Consider the following 14599-nt stretch of genomic DNA (forward strand, 5'->3'; position numbering starts at 1 on the left):
TATTAACTATAGTCACCATATTCTTCATAACATCCCTATGACTTATTTATTTTAGGGTGGAAGTTTATACTTTTTACCTCTTCACCCATTTCACCTCCTGAACGGACCAAATTTGATCGTGCCAGGGGCCCGTGCACTCCAGCTCCCTCAACCTAGAATATTTTCTCCCCAGATCTTCAATGGGCAGCTAGCTCACAGTTGGGTATAGGAAGCCTGTGAGTTTCTCATGGGTAATGCCAGCCTGGAAGAGTATGGCTGGACTTGGGATATTTTGCTGGTTAACCACTTGAGAGGCCTGTCTTCCAGGTAAGAGTGTCCCGGCAGTAGGAGGCAGAGGGTTACAACACCAGAAGTAAGAGCTAAGGAGGATGGAAGAGGTGGTATTATCTAAGAAGCAGCAACCACTGAGGAGCGGACCCAGGTGTTTGCCCTTTTCCTCTTCTTCTGTTCTACCCCAGCCCATTGGAGGAGTAGGAGCCCAGAGAGAGAGAGGCTCTTTAAATCAGAGAGGAGGGTTTTAAGTTTTAAATGGAAGTGCATTGAGATTTATTCACCAAAAGGAAGCAGGCAACTATGGAATCAGTCGTCCCAACTCCAAGGCCGTCGTCCCCCTCAACACCAGTCTGTTGCCCTAGCTCTCAGTCTTATTTACTCTTGTTCTGGAAGCTGGTTTATTCCCTTCTCTGGGGAAACAGAAGACTAAAAACAGTTGGGTTGTTCATCTGCTAGAAGTGGTTTGTGTTTACCATCTAGGGACTCTAGACCCCATCCCACTGAAAGGATTTTAAAATGCCCTTCCCCTATCAGAGGCCCTCAGAACGCTGATCCAGGAAAAGAAGGCATGCAGCCCCACTGTTGTTCCTAGGTTCACGAAGATGGCTGTTGGTCTTCATTCCATATACTGCTTTGCAGGGTTTACCAGTTTAGGTGACCAGACATGCTGGATTTCCCAGTACCTACCGGTGGTGTGCCTGCTGCCCTAGCCTCATTATTAATAGAATTCCCTTTCAGTCAGTCTCAAAAAAGTATGATAAATTAAATGGCCACTCTACCAAATATTCATAAAAATCAGTTGAGGGAGGCAACTTCAAGGCACCCTTGAGCTGATTCATGACAAGGACTAAGAAAAAGGACAGACATGAGCAGTAGAGTTCAGAGAAAGCAGGAAGGAAAGCCAGGCTAGCGTAGGGACTGTCCACTAGCCTCCTTGGCCGTGAGCTCTGACCAGCCGTGAGAGAGGAAATGCTGAGGACTGCTGTCCAAATTGTTTCGGACACTCTGGATGACTGCCACTTACCCTTCAGCTAGCACAGGGCGGAAGACAGGAGTCTTTATTCCAGGGTAGGCTTGTCATCCTTCACAAGTTCGAAACTAAAGACTCCCAGAGGTGTTAGAGAGACATCATTAAACATTGACCCAGGTGTCATCGCGGGCTCCCCCCACCCTGAGCAGGTAGAATGAGTCACACAGAGTGAAGAGCATGATCTTGGGGTTCCGCTTTACTTAACAGGTTTTTTTAACAAATCCATTTTCTGGTCCAAAAAAGGTAAAGAGAGAACACAGGTACAACTCTGCCACTGGCCAGTTCATATTTCTGTATCTCTTTTAGCCCTATTTCCCCTCCCCCCCCTTTTTTTGGACTAGCTCCTTTCTGAATTTCAAAATTTTGTATAGTCTACGGAAAATATGTGTCCCCAGTTCTGCCACAACCTTCTGATTCTCAACAACAAATGATGTTTCAAGTTTATTGTCTCCTGTTTCACCTTCTGAACATTTCCAAATCTGGATACGGGGTCCTGGTGAACCCAAAAGGCACTGACCGGTACCTGACACCACTTGGGACTCATACTTTCTGCAGTGCCACCTAGACCAAAAGGCTGTTACAGCAATCCCCAAAATGTATTCATTAGAACACTAAATCATTCGGTAGGTAGGTATTATATGAGAAAACAAGGTTTCGTGATCAAAGGTGCTTATTGAAATGCAGATTTTAAAACATGTCTCTTTATTACAGGACTTCTTAGAGCTTTTAATGTACAAACATGCAAGTGAATCCCCAATAAAGAGAGGGAATATTGTGAGGCAACCCCCTCCTCCTTGATGATGGTGCCATTTTCATTTTTGGTAGAAAATCTGGAAGGATAAGCATTTAAGGCACACACTTTGGGCAACACTGTTCTACTAGCCTTACTAGGAGTATATCCTTACAATGTACAACTAATATATGTAAAGCACTAATTATATTAATAATATTGCAAGAGCCTTTTCTTTATTTCAACTTCCATGATATTTCAATACGATGCTTCTATTACCACTGAAAAGGTAGACACGTTGAACTATTATATAGTCTTCTTTTACAAGTCTATGAATTATGCTGTATATAGACTGTGGGTAATATTCTTAGTAAATTACATCTACTTGTGAACTAAATATTGTATTATTTTGACTTTGTGCCATTTGCCCACCCTTGTTGAGTTTCAACATTGCAAAAAATCATAATCAAGAAATCAATGTGCTTCATAAAAGGAGCATCTATCAATATTTTTAAAAAAAATCAGTTCTGGTCCAGGTGTCCAGCAAACTTCCTTTAGCACCAAGCAAGAGCAAAAACAAACAAAACCCCCAAATACCAGACATAGAGATGGAGACCTCTCTTCTTCCTCAGGCTAGGTTCCTGTTAGATTCCAAAGCATATTGTAGTGGAAATCCAAAGATTCCTGATGGCCTTGCATCTCTGCTATGCACAGTATTTCTTATGTGATTTGAGGAACACACTATGGTTGTGGTTTCTTGAGTGCTTTATCAGGATTATTCTTCTGAAAAGCTCGAGCAACATTAGCCAAAAGTCACCCGGAGACGGTTTAAGCATCAGTGCTGTATTTCAATGTCCTCACAAATAAATAGTCACAATGAAGGCTGGAAATGTCAGGGGTGCATGCGCACCACATATCTGCCGTGTAATTCATTTGCTTTTTTTTCTCTACTGATACATTTAGAAAGAAGTGCTCGGGCTGAGAGGCAAAGAATGAAAACATAAAATGAGTCCAAATCTTTTCCTTATATACTGTGATGATCATATCAATAAAACATTCATAAAGACATTTATTGAAGTGATTCTGATCCATTTTGCGTTCCCAATTTTCATTTTTTACTCTTGTACTTGATTATGGGTATCTGTAGCCTGGAGAATTCCAGTAAAAGAGGCCCTTTTAAAGCTAGTAAAAAAAAGAAAAAAGCCATATTGGTTTTTCTTAAAGCATTTTCCAAATATTTTTACTATAAAATAAGTAAGAGAGAAAAGTTTCCAAATTGCGCAAGTCCACAGCTCCCTGAAAGCGCGCTGAAAACTATGCAGAATAATTTTGATTAGGCTGGATGACTGTGCCAGGCTCCAAACAAGTGGTTATTCTGTTGTGACATCTGCCAAGCAATGTGTCCATTGTGCTCTGGAATTTAATTCATTTTAAATTACTCCATCCAAATGATAAAACATGAGATGTGCTACACTCCAGGGGTAAAATACAATGATTGTTTTTAGTGTGACCACAACTGTTAGCTGGGAAGCAATACAGCCTGTTCTAATTAGGCCCTGATTATTGTCTTCTGGAAAACAGCTAGTTCAAGAAATGTGAGTGAAATCCTGTTAAATGGAAGGATTGGCATAAACAATCTTGCTTACTCTGGTGTGACTACAAAGCTGGCAGAGCCACATGCAAAGGCTTCCCAGAAAGTACAGCAACAGTCCTCAGAAGAGAAACTATTTCAAAACTGAAAGATGCTTGGGATACTTACTGTAGGATACAGTTTAATATGTGTACCAGTATAATCAATAAATTATTTTACTGATCCAGGACTTCTGTGCAAATGCCCCCAAATCCAAAATATTATAACTGCTTGTCTAAAAAGTATTGTGAAAGTTCCTAAGAGTTGTATGTGGTGGGGAACACTGCCATCTGGAAACATTAACGATTAGGCACTAAAAGAAACAAAACAAAGCAAGTTGAACCTCAGGAGAAAATACACACATACACACACATAAGAATTTATGTCTCCCATATGCCACGTATTTAATATAAACTTTGGAAACAAGTTCAGATGAAATAAAAATCAAAGTTCTCAAAAGGTGAAAGATTAACTTAATCACTAAATCTCCCCTATTGACCCAAACATCAGTATGTTTTTTATTTCTATGCAAAAGTATGCCTTCAAACTGCTTTAATGATATATGATACACAAACCAGTTTTCAAATAATACAGCCAGTCATCTTGCAATTTAAAAAAATTAGGTAAAAGATATTATAACACATTACACACACACACACACACACACACACACACACACACACACACCCCAATGACAACATTTGGCCTCTCCTAAAATAGAAGACCATTAAGAGCGGCCAGAAGGGAACACCGTGTCACCCCTCCCTACAATCCAGGTAGTTTCCTTTAATCCAATAGCAAATCTGGGCATATTTGAGAGGGGTGATTCTAACAGCCACGTTGAAATCTTGTGGAGAACCGTTCATGTCTACCCACTGGTGCCCGGAAAAGATGCCAATAATTTTGCGCTCCCACTTTTGCTGCTGTCTCTTCCACATCCTCACGTAGACCCCGGACCCACTGGCCCCAGGCTGGGCGTCACACTGCTGGTACAGCAGGTCATAGGTCTCATCTTTGACATCACAGAAGCGGTATACCAAGTTGCCCGGTCGGTCATTGTCATAACCGGAGAAGTGGATTCTGCCCCCTGGCAGCTGCTTGGCGGGAGGGCTTACCCCAATCTTCATGAACTTTCTTTTGTGGGGTTTTTTGAGTTCCAGGAGGGCATAGTCATAATCCATGCCAATGTCATTGGCATTGCCCTTGATCCAACCCTTGGGCACATGGGTACGCTTCACCCGGATCCACTGAAATTTCATCTTCTCGGGCACGGCTGAGCTCGAGTCGTTGGCCCCTCGACCACCATCTTTAAACTTGGGCTTAAGGAAGCCCACTCGAAGTTTCTGGGTTCCTTTCACGTAGGTTTTCCCATCGTGTATGCAGTGGGCAGCCGTGAGGACGTGCTTCTCTGCCACCAGGGTGCCGGTGCAGCCTGTGGATAACTTCACTGATGTTGAGAACGGGTAGTTGAGCAGGAAGTCCTTCCCAAAAATGCTGAATCTGCTGTCGTAGCCATAAATCTGCCGCTTCCTTCGAGACTTTCCCGAAGACTCACCCTCACCACTTCTGAGGACATAGATGCCCACCTGTGTCTCGGTGCGGCTGCCGTTGGCATAGAGGGTTTCATAGGACAGGTACTGCTTGGCCTCTTCATAAGTAGGCAGTGGAGTTCCCTTATGACACTGGGGGCCACACGAGGAGGACACTTCCAATTTGGCTTCGGCCCCAAAGTGTGGCTTGGCCAAGTTTAAGGTGGACTGGGGTAAGACCACGGGGAGGCGGTAGGCAGGCCAGGTGGGTTTCCAGTGGGCGCCGTAGGGGTTCACCTGCCCAACAGCACAGAGGAGGACGAGGAGGGGGAGGAGGAGGAGGAGGAGGACAAGCCCTGGGGTCCCTGCCATGCTGAGCACCACCCTGCAGGAACAAAGACAAGCAGGTCAGGAGGGCAAGGGGCTGAGCGCTTCTTTGCTGGGGAGGCAGCCCGGGGGCATGCCTGTCATTGTTTTAAGACTGTGAACCCTGCTCATTAAACGTGGAGAGGAATCCCTAGGTAATGGTCTCACTCACAGTGCAAGGGCTTGACCTTGTTTGTTCCTGTGGCTGGGTGCCCAAAATGAAATTGGGTATTCATTCCCCTTGATGTTTAAGATGCCCTAAGGATGGCCTGCTGCAGGGCAGGTGCATGGAGTCATTAATTCACAGATGAATTGCTTGACCAGCCCTGATATCCATACAATTTTGAGCCTTCTTTGTGCTTGATTCTATACTTTCATCCTCTCCTACCTTCCTGGTCCTCCTGCCTTTCTTTCCTTCTTTTCTCTCAATCTCATTATAGGATGTACTTCGAAAATGTTCAGAGCAACTTGCTCATCTCGAGGGTAAGTTTAAATTACACGGTTTATTGAATGACTAAGGCATCAAGGAGGGACGGGTCCACAGTGTCACACTTACTGGGACTCTGCTTTTAAATAGTGAGTGACTGAGAAGAGAGAATGAGACTTTGTGTTTTATTTGTTTTGCTTTGCTTTGAATTTAGAACAACCTTGACTATTATAAGTTTAGTTTCAGAGTAACCAGGTCTCTGACAAACCAAATATTCCTTCATCCTTTGGATTTTGTTGTATACTACCAGGGTCTTTGTCAAAGATCTAAAGCTCTAATATTGCATCAAGTATCACACTGTGACTATTTCTATTCCTATTTCAAGTAACTATTGGTTACTTTTTCAGGTCTGTGCATCTGTGTTCCCAGCTAGTCTAAATGCCTTGAACTTGGGCCTATGCTAGCAACTCAACAAAGATTTATTGAATGGATAGTTTGTATTTATGAAGAGTGAATGAATGAATGATTAGTGTGGCTCAAAAAATATATATATATTTTAAATTGGGGTATAGTTGCTTTACAATGTTGTGTTAGTTTCTACCGTACAGCAAAGTGAATCAGTTATACATATACATATATCCCCTCTTTTTTGGATTTCTTTCCCATTTAGGTCACCACAGAGCATTGAGTAGAGTTCCCTGCACTATACAGTAGGTTCTCATTAGTTATCTATTTTATACATAGTATCAATAGTGTATATATGTCAATCCCAATCTCCCAATTCTTCCCACACCCCTCTCCCCCTTGGTATCCATTCGTTTGTTCTCTACACCTGTGAAAAAATATTTTGAATGATGCACGCTGAGTGCTAATGACAGAGATGCACGTGGATGATGCGGTAGCTCAGAGAAAGGGCGTGGAATCCAGTTGTAGGGAGAAGAAGAACAGGGGAGGCATCCTGGGAGAGGTGATGCTTGAGATGGGTGTTAAAGCTGAACAGAAATTAGCTAAGACAGAGTGAAGGGGACACTTAGAAAGAGGGAAAAACAGTCTATGCAAGGGCAAGGAGACAGGCAACAGTACAAGTCACTTCAGTAACACACTAAGCTCAGCAAGGGTGGAGCAGAGGACATGGTGGAAGCAGCAGGCAAGAGCCAGATTATGCAGGGCTGTGTATACTAGACGAAGGAGTTGGATTTTATCCTGAAAGGTATGTTTAAAGACCCTGAACAATCATCCCACAAGAGAAACAACAACAACAAAGATGATTGGAAGTACTCTTATAAATATTGAAGCATCATTTGGCTCAGACTGGCTCCGAATCTTCTGTTCAAGAGAAGCAGACTAGCAGGTAGGTTAATTCATTCACAATCAAGGACAAGGAGGCGTTAGGTCTTAAGAAGCTAGTGGGACATAGTGGGAGTGGGAGTCAGGAAGAAACTGTTTCACTATTCTCATGCTTCCTCTTTGAAAATACAGACCTGCTAGCAACGTTTGGGTGCATTTTGCTTTCTTTTACATAAAACTGGAAAATCCCATTGATCTGATCTAGTCCAGCTGAGCATGCCAAGCCATACTCCCAATATGCACACACTATGTTTTCCAGTATGTGCTTGCCCCACCTGCCTCTGGGATCTGTTTTGCTTGACTCTTTCCGATTCCACTTCTGTCAAGTGCGTGGCTGGAAAAGAAAGAAATGAAGTCCTGGAAAAGCCAACTCCTTGGGACTTCCTGATTCCTTGAAATTGTTTCTCTCCATTTTTCCAAATAGGAAGGGTCCCTGGGCCCTTTGGCATGGAGGAAATATATCTAATTATTTCTCTAAATCCTTGAAATCATGGGGGGCATGTGTATGTGCACACAAGTGTTTGTTTGTGCTGGTTGAGGGTACTGCCAGGACTAAAGGTTCTAAATGGATGAGGGAGGGGATGCTAATGCAGGTAGAGCCCTCTTCCCTAAGGGGGACTTTGGGGGTGGGTTAGATGTGGTGAGGACAACACTTCAGGAGACTTCAGGGGATGGTTCTCTCTGATTATTCCCATCTCCTGGATGAGGACCCAGCCCTTGGACATACCTAGGGCTTGGAGAGCCTTTTCTCTGTATAAGTTGCTGTGTAGGTGATGAAATGCCCCCCACACCAGAATCCCTGCTAAGTGTGATATGTACTAGGAGGAATCATGTATTTCCCACAGGGCTTCATTTTGGACCCCTACATACCACCCCCTCCTCACTTTGACTATAACATGGAGAACATTAATGCCTGTTAACACTGAGCAACAGATGTGTTAAGCCAAGTTTACTTCAGCTTATCTTTTTTTTCCTTATAAATTTATTTATTTCTGGCTGCGTTGGGTCTTCGTTGTTGCCCGCGGGCTTTCTCTAGTCGCGGCGATCGGTGGGGGGCTACTCTTTGTTATGGTGCACGGGCTGCTCATTGCGGTGGCTTCTCTTGTTGCAGAGCACGGGCTCTAGAACGTAGGCTCAGTAGTTGTGGCGCATGGGCTTAGTTGCTCCACAGCATGTGGGATCTTCCCGGACCAGGGCTCGAACCCATGTCCCCTGCATTGGCAGGCAGATTCTTAACCACTGCGCCACCCGGGAAGCCCCCTAGATGGATTTTTAAAAGTGTATTTGAACTAGTTTCAGACTCGTTCCTACCATTCTCTTCCCTGACACCGCAGCCAACAGACAATGTCAATGGTTGGACGAATGGATAAAGCTAAAGACACGTGCCATTGGCACAGTCCTACAGAGAGCAAATTATTTACTGCAGTAAATAATTTGCACTCTGTACTCCTGGGATCCAATTAACATACAAATTTCAGATTTAGGATTTCAAAAGGCATGTTCTAGTTGATAATACGAGCATATTTTAACTGTCATGTTCTTCCTGCCCCTTGAAAATATCTACAACGTATGATAATACATAAGATCATACTATCTCATCTCCTCCTCTCTCTCTCCCAAGAATAACATTTTGAAAAGAGGAATACTTGGCAGCTTGGACCTCTGGATTCTGTGTGTTCTTTCTTAAGATAAGCTGAAGTAGGGACTTCCCTGGTGGTGCAGTGGTTAAGAATCTGCCTGGCAATGCAGGGGACGCGGGTTTGAGCCCTGGTCTGGGAAGATCCAACATGCCGCAGAGCAGCTAAGCCCGTGCACCACCACTACTGAGCCTGCGCTCTAGAGCCCGCGTGCCACAAGTACTGAGCGCGCGTGCCTAGAGCCCGCGCCCCGCAACAAGAGAAGCCACTGCAATGAGAAGCCTGCGCACCGTAAGGAAGGGTAGCCCCCGCTCGCCGCAACTAGAGAAAGCCCGCGCACAGCAACGAAGACCCAACACAGCCAAAAATAAATAAATAAATAAATAACATTGTTAATGTACTAAAATTGCAAAAAAAAAAAAAAAAAAAAAAAAAAAACCCATCCATCTAGGAACCTTGTCTTAATGAATTAACCCCCTCTCAGGCAAAACTGATTCTAATTTCACCTTTCCAAGTGCTTTCCCTGTATAGTAAAGCCCTGTTTAAAAAATACTTTCCAAGGCCTTGAAGCATGCCTCATTTCACATGTGTCACCATGGCATATCTTTTTGAAAAATGTCTGCCTTTCAAAAAGTAAACACTGTTTTTAGAAACCAGTTAGTGGGTGTGGAGACACAGGAACAAGTCTTTTCTGGGCTATGCGTGTTGGCTCTCACTGGCCACAGCTTCACTCCAGCCTCTCAACACACAGAATCAAATTTGTTCTTCAGCAAAATGAGGGCTGACTCTGCCAAGGGAGGGCCTCCCGGACCACTTACAGATCACAGGATGCTGTTAGAGGGCACTAAAGAGCCTACTGCAGACTATGGCTAGAATATTAAGACTCTAGATGAATAGCATCTAATCTAATCCAGAGCCTTCACAACTGAAATTCTGGGCAGTCAACCAGTTTAGGAGAAGTCAGCCATCTATAAGTAAAACTGCTAAACCAACAGGGCAGGGTAAAGCTCTAATCCCTTAAAAATAAACTTTTCGGATACCTCGAAAACACTAATTCTCTTAGTTTGAAGCATAGCTTACAAGTTCCCTATATTATTTCAACTCTATTCATTACTTTGTGTGGTAAGACCTTATTCTGAGAACATTTTATATCTTCATTAAAGTTTCTAGGGCTTCCCTGGTGGCACAGTGGTTAAGAATCCGCCTGTCAATGCAGGGGGCATGGGTTCGAGCCATAATCTGGGAAGATCCCACATGATGTGGAGTAGCTAAGCCCGTGAACCACAACTACTGAAGTCTGCGCGCTACAACTACTGAAGTCCGCGCGCTACAACTACTGAAGTCCGCGCGCTACAGTCCATGATCCACAACAAGAGAAGCCACCACAATGAGAAGCCCGCGCACCTCAAAGAAGAGTAGCCCCCGCTCGCCACAACTAGAGAAAGCCCACGCATAGCAGCAAAGACCTAACACCGCCAAAAATAAATAAATAAGATAAATAAATTTAAAATAAATAAAGTTTCTATCTAACTCTGAAAGCTACAAAACTGTATTTAAAAAAACAACTTTAATTCAGATTTAGAAATTAATGCAGGTCAAATTATTCCAAATTGATTTGGTTTTTAAATACCTGATCAGAAATTAGAAGAGAAAGTTGTATGTTCTCAGGTCCCCACCTGGGTTTAAACTGACAACTGTATTAAAGTTACAAGCTTCATAAGTTACTCACTCCTTTACTAAATGTGTGTTTAGGGTGATTTAGTAATTGTTATTAACAATGATCTCTTAGTCTTCTAGCTCTGGTCTTTCCAGGTCCAAGATTCTCCCATTTTATAATATTCCAGGGTCACAAAAGTCCAGGTCAGGCATTATGTTGTTTATAGACAGCGTCTGCACTGTCATTTACTGCTCAGGAGCTTTTACTCAAAGAACTGTGGAAGGCGGAGGTACAAGGGGAAAGGAAAAGGAAAATTTATCATGCTCATCTCTTGCCTGTCTGGATGGCAAGGTTTCCCTTATCTGTTTGCAAAGGAAACAAAGGCCTCCAGCAGAGGGCAGCTTTCAAGAATGGAGTGGAGGATGGCTAGGTGAGAAAGCTCTTAGGAAAGTCTTGGGGCAGAGAGGAGGAGGGGGACACACGCTACTCCAACTCAGGGCCTTTCCTAAGGCGTTCACACCTTGCCCTGACCCCTTCCCCATTAATAAAACACTTTAAAATTAGGTTGGTGGCTTTGCATTAATTTCCCAATTCACCTGATATTAGAATAATTCCCCAGGAGACAATTATTGTTTCCATTTTTATAAACTCTTGGTAAGCCTTAGCTATGCCCATTTAAGGTTATTTAAACATAAACACTCTAGGATGAAAACAGTCATAATCTCACTACTGGAAAGGTAACTAATGGGTCACATAATTTTAAATTCTCTCCTGCCTTGAAATGAATCATTTTATCCTTATAGAACTGTCTGGAAAACTCACACCTTAAAAAAGGAATGAACATTTCCAAATCTTATCCTTATTATTAACCAACAAGGACCTACTGTATAGCACAGGGAACTCTACTCAATATTCTGTAACAACCTAAATGGGAAAAGAATTTGAAAAAGAATGGATACATGCATATGTATAACTGAATCACTTTGCTGTACACCTGAAACGATCACAACATTGTTAATCGACTGTACTCCAATATCAAATAAAAAGTTAAAAAATAAATTAATTAATATAAAAAATCTGGACAAAAAAATTCAGGTCTACAACATTTCATTTCTAGGAATAAGCCTTTACTGGATAAGGAGTCCTTAGATACATAATTATCTTTTAAAGTTCCCGACTAAGTATTTTCATGCATCACTTCCCCTAAATGACAAAGAATGGAAAATGAAGGTAAGCAAATATTTTTTTGCCATGCTTAGTAATATGGAAACAGTATTCCTTTTCCAGCTCTGTATATCTGACTCACAAGAGGGTTACACGTCCCATGTTCCATCACTCAACATGAGCCGCTGTCCCTCTGTCCACTGTCTGAAAATATTTATACCTTATGAAGATGCTGCCACTTCATAAGCCCACTAATAACCTACAGTGAAGGGACACTGCACATTATCAGATGTGCAGACAACAATCACTGCTTGGAGACCGTGGCACTGAGATGGCTCTCTGCCAGTTCTACACCTTGAAAACTGCAACAACACAGGTCTCCTCAAGAGGGCAAGTGTTTGGGATAATGGTTTAACTCCTATAGCAAAGAAGGGCTGGATGGGAAAATCTAATCCTCAGGATATAAGTTCTCTGTTGTACAACGTCTGAATTCCTGTGACCACTATAAACAGTAATGACAGAAAGAAACAGCAGGGAAGTTTGTGAGGATAAAAGTTTTGGACACCATTCGGAAGGATGGCAAAGGGTTTTTCCATGGACTCTCTGGCCAGGGATACTGAACAGTGAAACCATGCTAATTCCTAAAGCAAATAGCTAAAAATGAACAAAGCTCTGGGAATACTCTGCAGCCAGGCATGCTCTCATTTTTCTGAGGCACAGAACCTGTTAAAGGGAAACAAACCTAATCACATAATGGTTTAAGAATTACAGTCTTGTACAGGAAAGAAATGCAGGGTATTTACAAGCCCAGCTACCCTAAACATAATCTTGTGGTCAAACGAAGTTTAACTTCTTCTCTATCAGATTTTAGGCAAAATGAACTACCCTAGTGAGCCTGGGACAAACCTGGCAGCAGAACAAGAGCAGAGTATAAAACTATCAATGGTGAGACCATGAGAAACGAATTCCCTGGAGCTGGGGGCGGGGGAGGGGAGTTAGGCATGAATAATGGCTGGTGGATTAAATCCTAAGGGATCTATGAGAAAAGATGTGCAGGAGAACCTGAGACTCTTAAACACTGCAGACAGGGGCCAGAAGTGTTCTCAGACCCACTAATGGGCACTTTGGCACTTATACTACAGACAGAAAAATGCACCCACATTCACCATCTACCTGAATAAGTTGTCACTGTTACAAAAATGAGATCCATATTAGTTACCTTGGAAAAATGCTTCCTTTCCAGTTCAGGCAGTGGAAAGATGGCAAGTTATCTCTTGACTTTAAGTGGCAAAAATACAAGTGAAACAATCTATTCAAATGCAGACGGTGTGCATATGATCACAAACACTTTCACAAGTACATATAGTGGCTTTCGTGGCAGTTCCTAAGTTCCTTTTCCCCACTCCACCTCCAATCCACTCCTGTCTGACAGACTTCTTAAGAGATGCAGTTATAAGGTCTATTTTAAATGCACTTATGCACAGGTATGATTCTGAAACAAGTGCCATAAATAGCCTGATATTAATTTGGAATTCAGCTTTTGGCCACAGCTGACTTCAAACCATAAATTCAACTCCTTACCACAGGGCCTCGTCAACACGATTCTGGCATTGGCCTACCTGCTCCTAAGGAGGGTACAGGGACCCCTCAAGTTCAGTTTCAGATGCTAAGAGAAGGCAACCCTAAGCCAACACCGATCCTGAACAACCAGGAGCTTTCCATCAGCCAGGGGCTGTTTCTGAAGTCTCACGGACGTCACCCAAAAGGGAATTAAACAAACAGGCTTTTTATCAGCCGCTTTCTCATGAGATGTTCGAAAGCAAACCTAATTTGTATTCCGGAGGGGAGTGGTAGTTTTCCTTCATCTAAATCATTTTTCTCCCTCCTCTTTTAAAACATTTTTGAAACTTTTTTCAAACTGTTTTTTAAAACGTTAACTAGTGATGAATGTCCACAGGCTCAGGAAGAAATATTTGCTTCCAGCAACTGTTGATAGTTCACGGACAGTAGTTTCTAGGGATGCGCAGGGTTATCAATCAAGGCACCAGAGAAAAGAGCCTCTTTGCTGCAGTCTCCTTGCTTGCTAAGGTTTGTTCACAATCACATGCCCAGGGTTTAAAAATTAATGTTCAGATCTTGTTGGAATACGTATGTGCAAAACTCAAGGGAAAAAGTGAGGGTGTGCGTGTGTGTGTGTCTGTGTGCGCACGTAGGAGGCGCCGGTGTTGTCATCTTCCAGCCGGAGGACAGCGTGCCCAGAGCGGGCTCTTTCTTTACTCCCACCCAGCATCCGAGATGGTAACTGCACAACTTTCCTTCCCCACCCGATCCACGGGTGACACTGCGTGAATACAAATGCCCTGCAGCTCCTGAGTCTCCGCGGAGCTCCCCCAGGCCGCCGGACGCACCCCTCGAGCCCTGAGGGTAGCCGAGGCGAGGTCTCCGGTGCCGTTCCCCCCAGCCACGCAGCCCGCGGTCCCCCCGCCTCGCGCCCACCGGCCCTTTGTTCCACGGCCCCCGCCGGGCCGGCGCCCTCACTCACCCGCGCCGGGTCGCCCGGCAGGGCCCCGGCTCGCCGCGCCGCTCAGACAGGTGTGGGGGCCGGGAGGGCGCACGCAGCTCCCATGCCGGCTCGGCGGCGCGACTGAGTGCGAGCGGGCGAGCGAGCAAGCAGTGCCGGCGGCTGCCGGGTCCGCCCCCCGCGCCTCCGGAGCCCGCCCGCCCCGCCTCCGGCCTCGGGGAAGCCGCGCGGCCGCCCCCCCGCCCCCCCCCCCCCCCCCCGCCCCCCCCCCCCCCCCCCCCCCCCCCC

General features: G+C 44.2%; 1 protein-coding gene across 1 annotated transcript; it reads right to left on the reverse strand.

Annotated features, from left to right (window-relative positions):
* Nucleotides 1–4036: 4036 nt before the first annotated feature.
* On the reverse strand, nucleotides 4037–14485 carry PRSS23 (serine protease 23). Its single transcript, XM_024131676.3, has 2 exons — nucleotides 14333–14485; nucleotides 4037–5577 (listed from the first exon to the last, which is right to left on the reverse strand). The coding sequence occupies exon 2, from the start codon at nucleotides 5562–5564 to the stop codon at nucleotides 4419–4421; it is 1146 nt and encodes a 381-aa protein (XP_023987444.1). The 5' UTR covers nucleotides 5565–5577; nucleotides 14333–14485; the 3' UTR covers nucleotides 4037–4418.
* Nucleotides 14486–14599: the final 114 nt, after the last annotated feature.

This window comes from Physeter macrocephalus, chromosome 16, assembly GCF_002837175.3.
Source record: "Physeter macrocephalus isolate SW-GA chromosome 16, ASM283717v5, whole genome shotgun sequence".
NCBI classification, from domain to species: Eukaryota; Metazoa; Chordata; class Mammalia; order Artiodactyla; family Physeteridae; genus Physeter; species Physeter macrocephalus.

Coding starts and splice junctions, on each gene's coding strand:
- PRSS23 (XM_024131676.3), bottom strand. CDS start 5,564: ATGGCAGGGACCCCAGGGCTTGTCCTCCTCCTCCTCCTCCTCCCCCTC.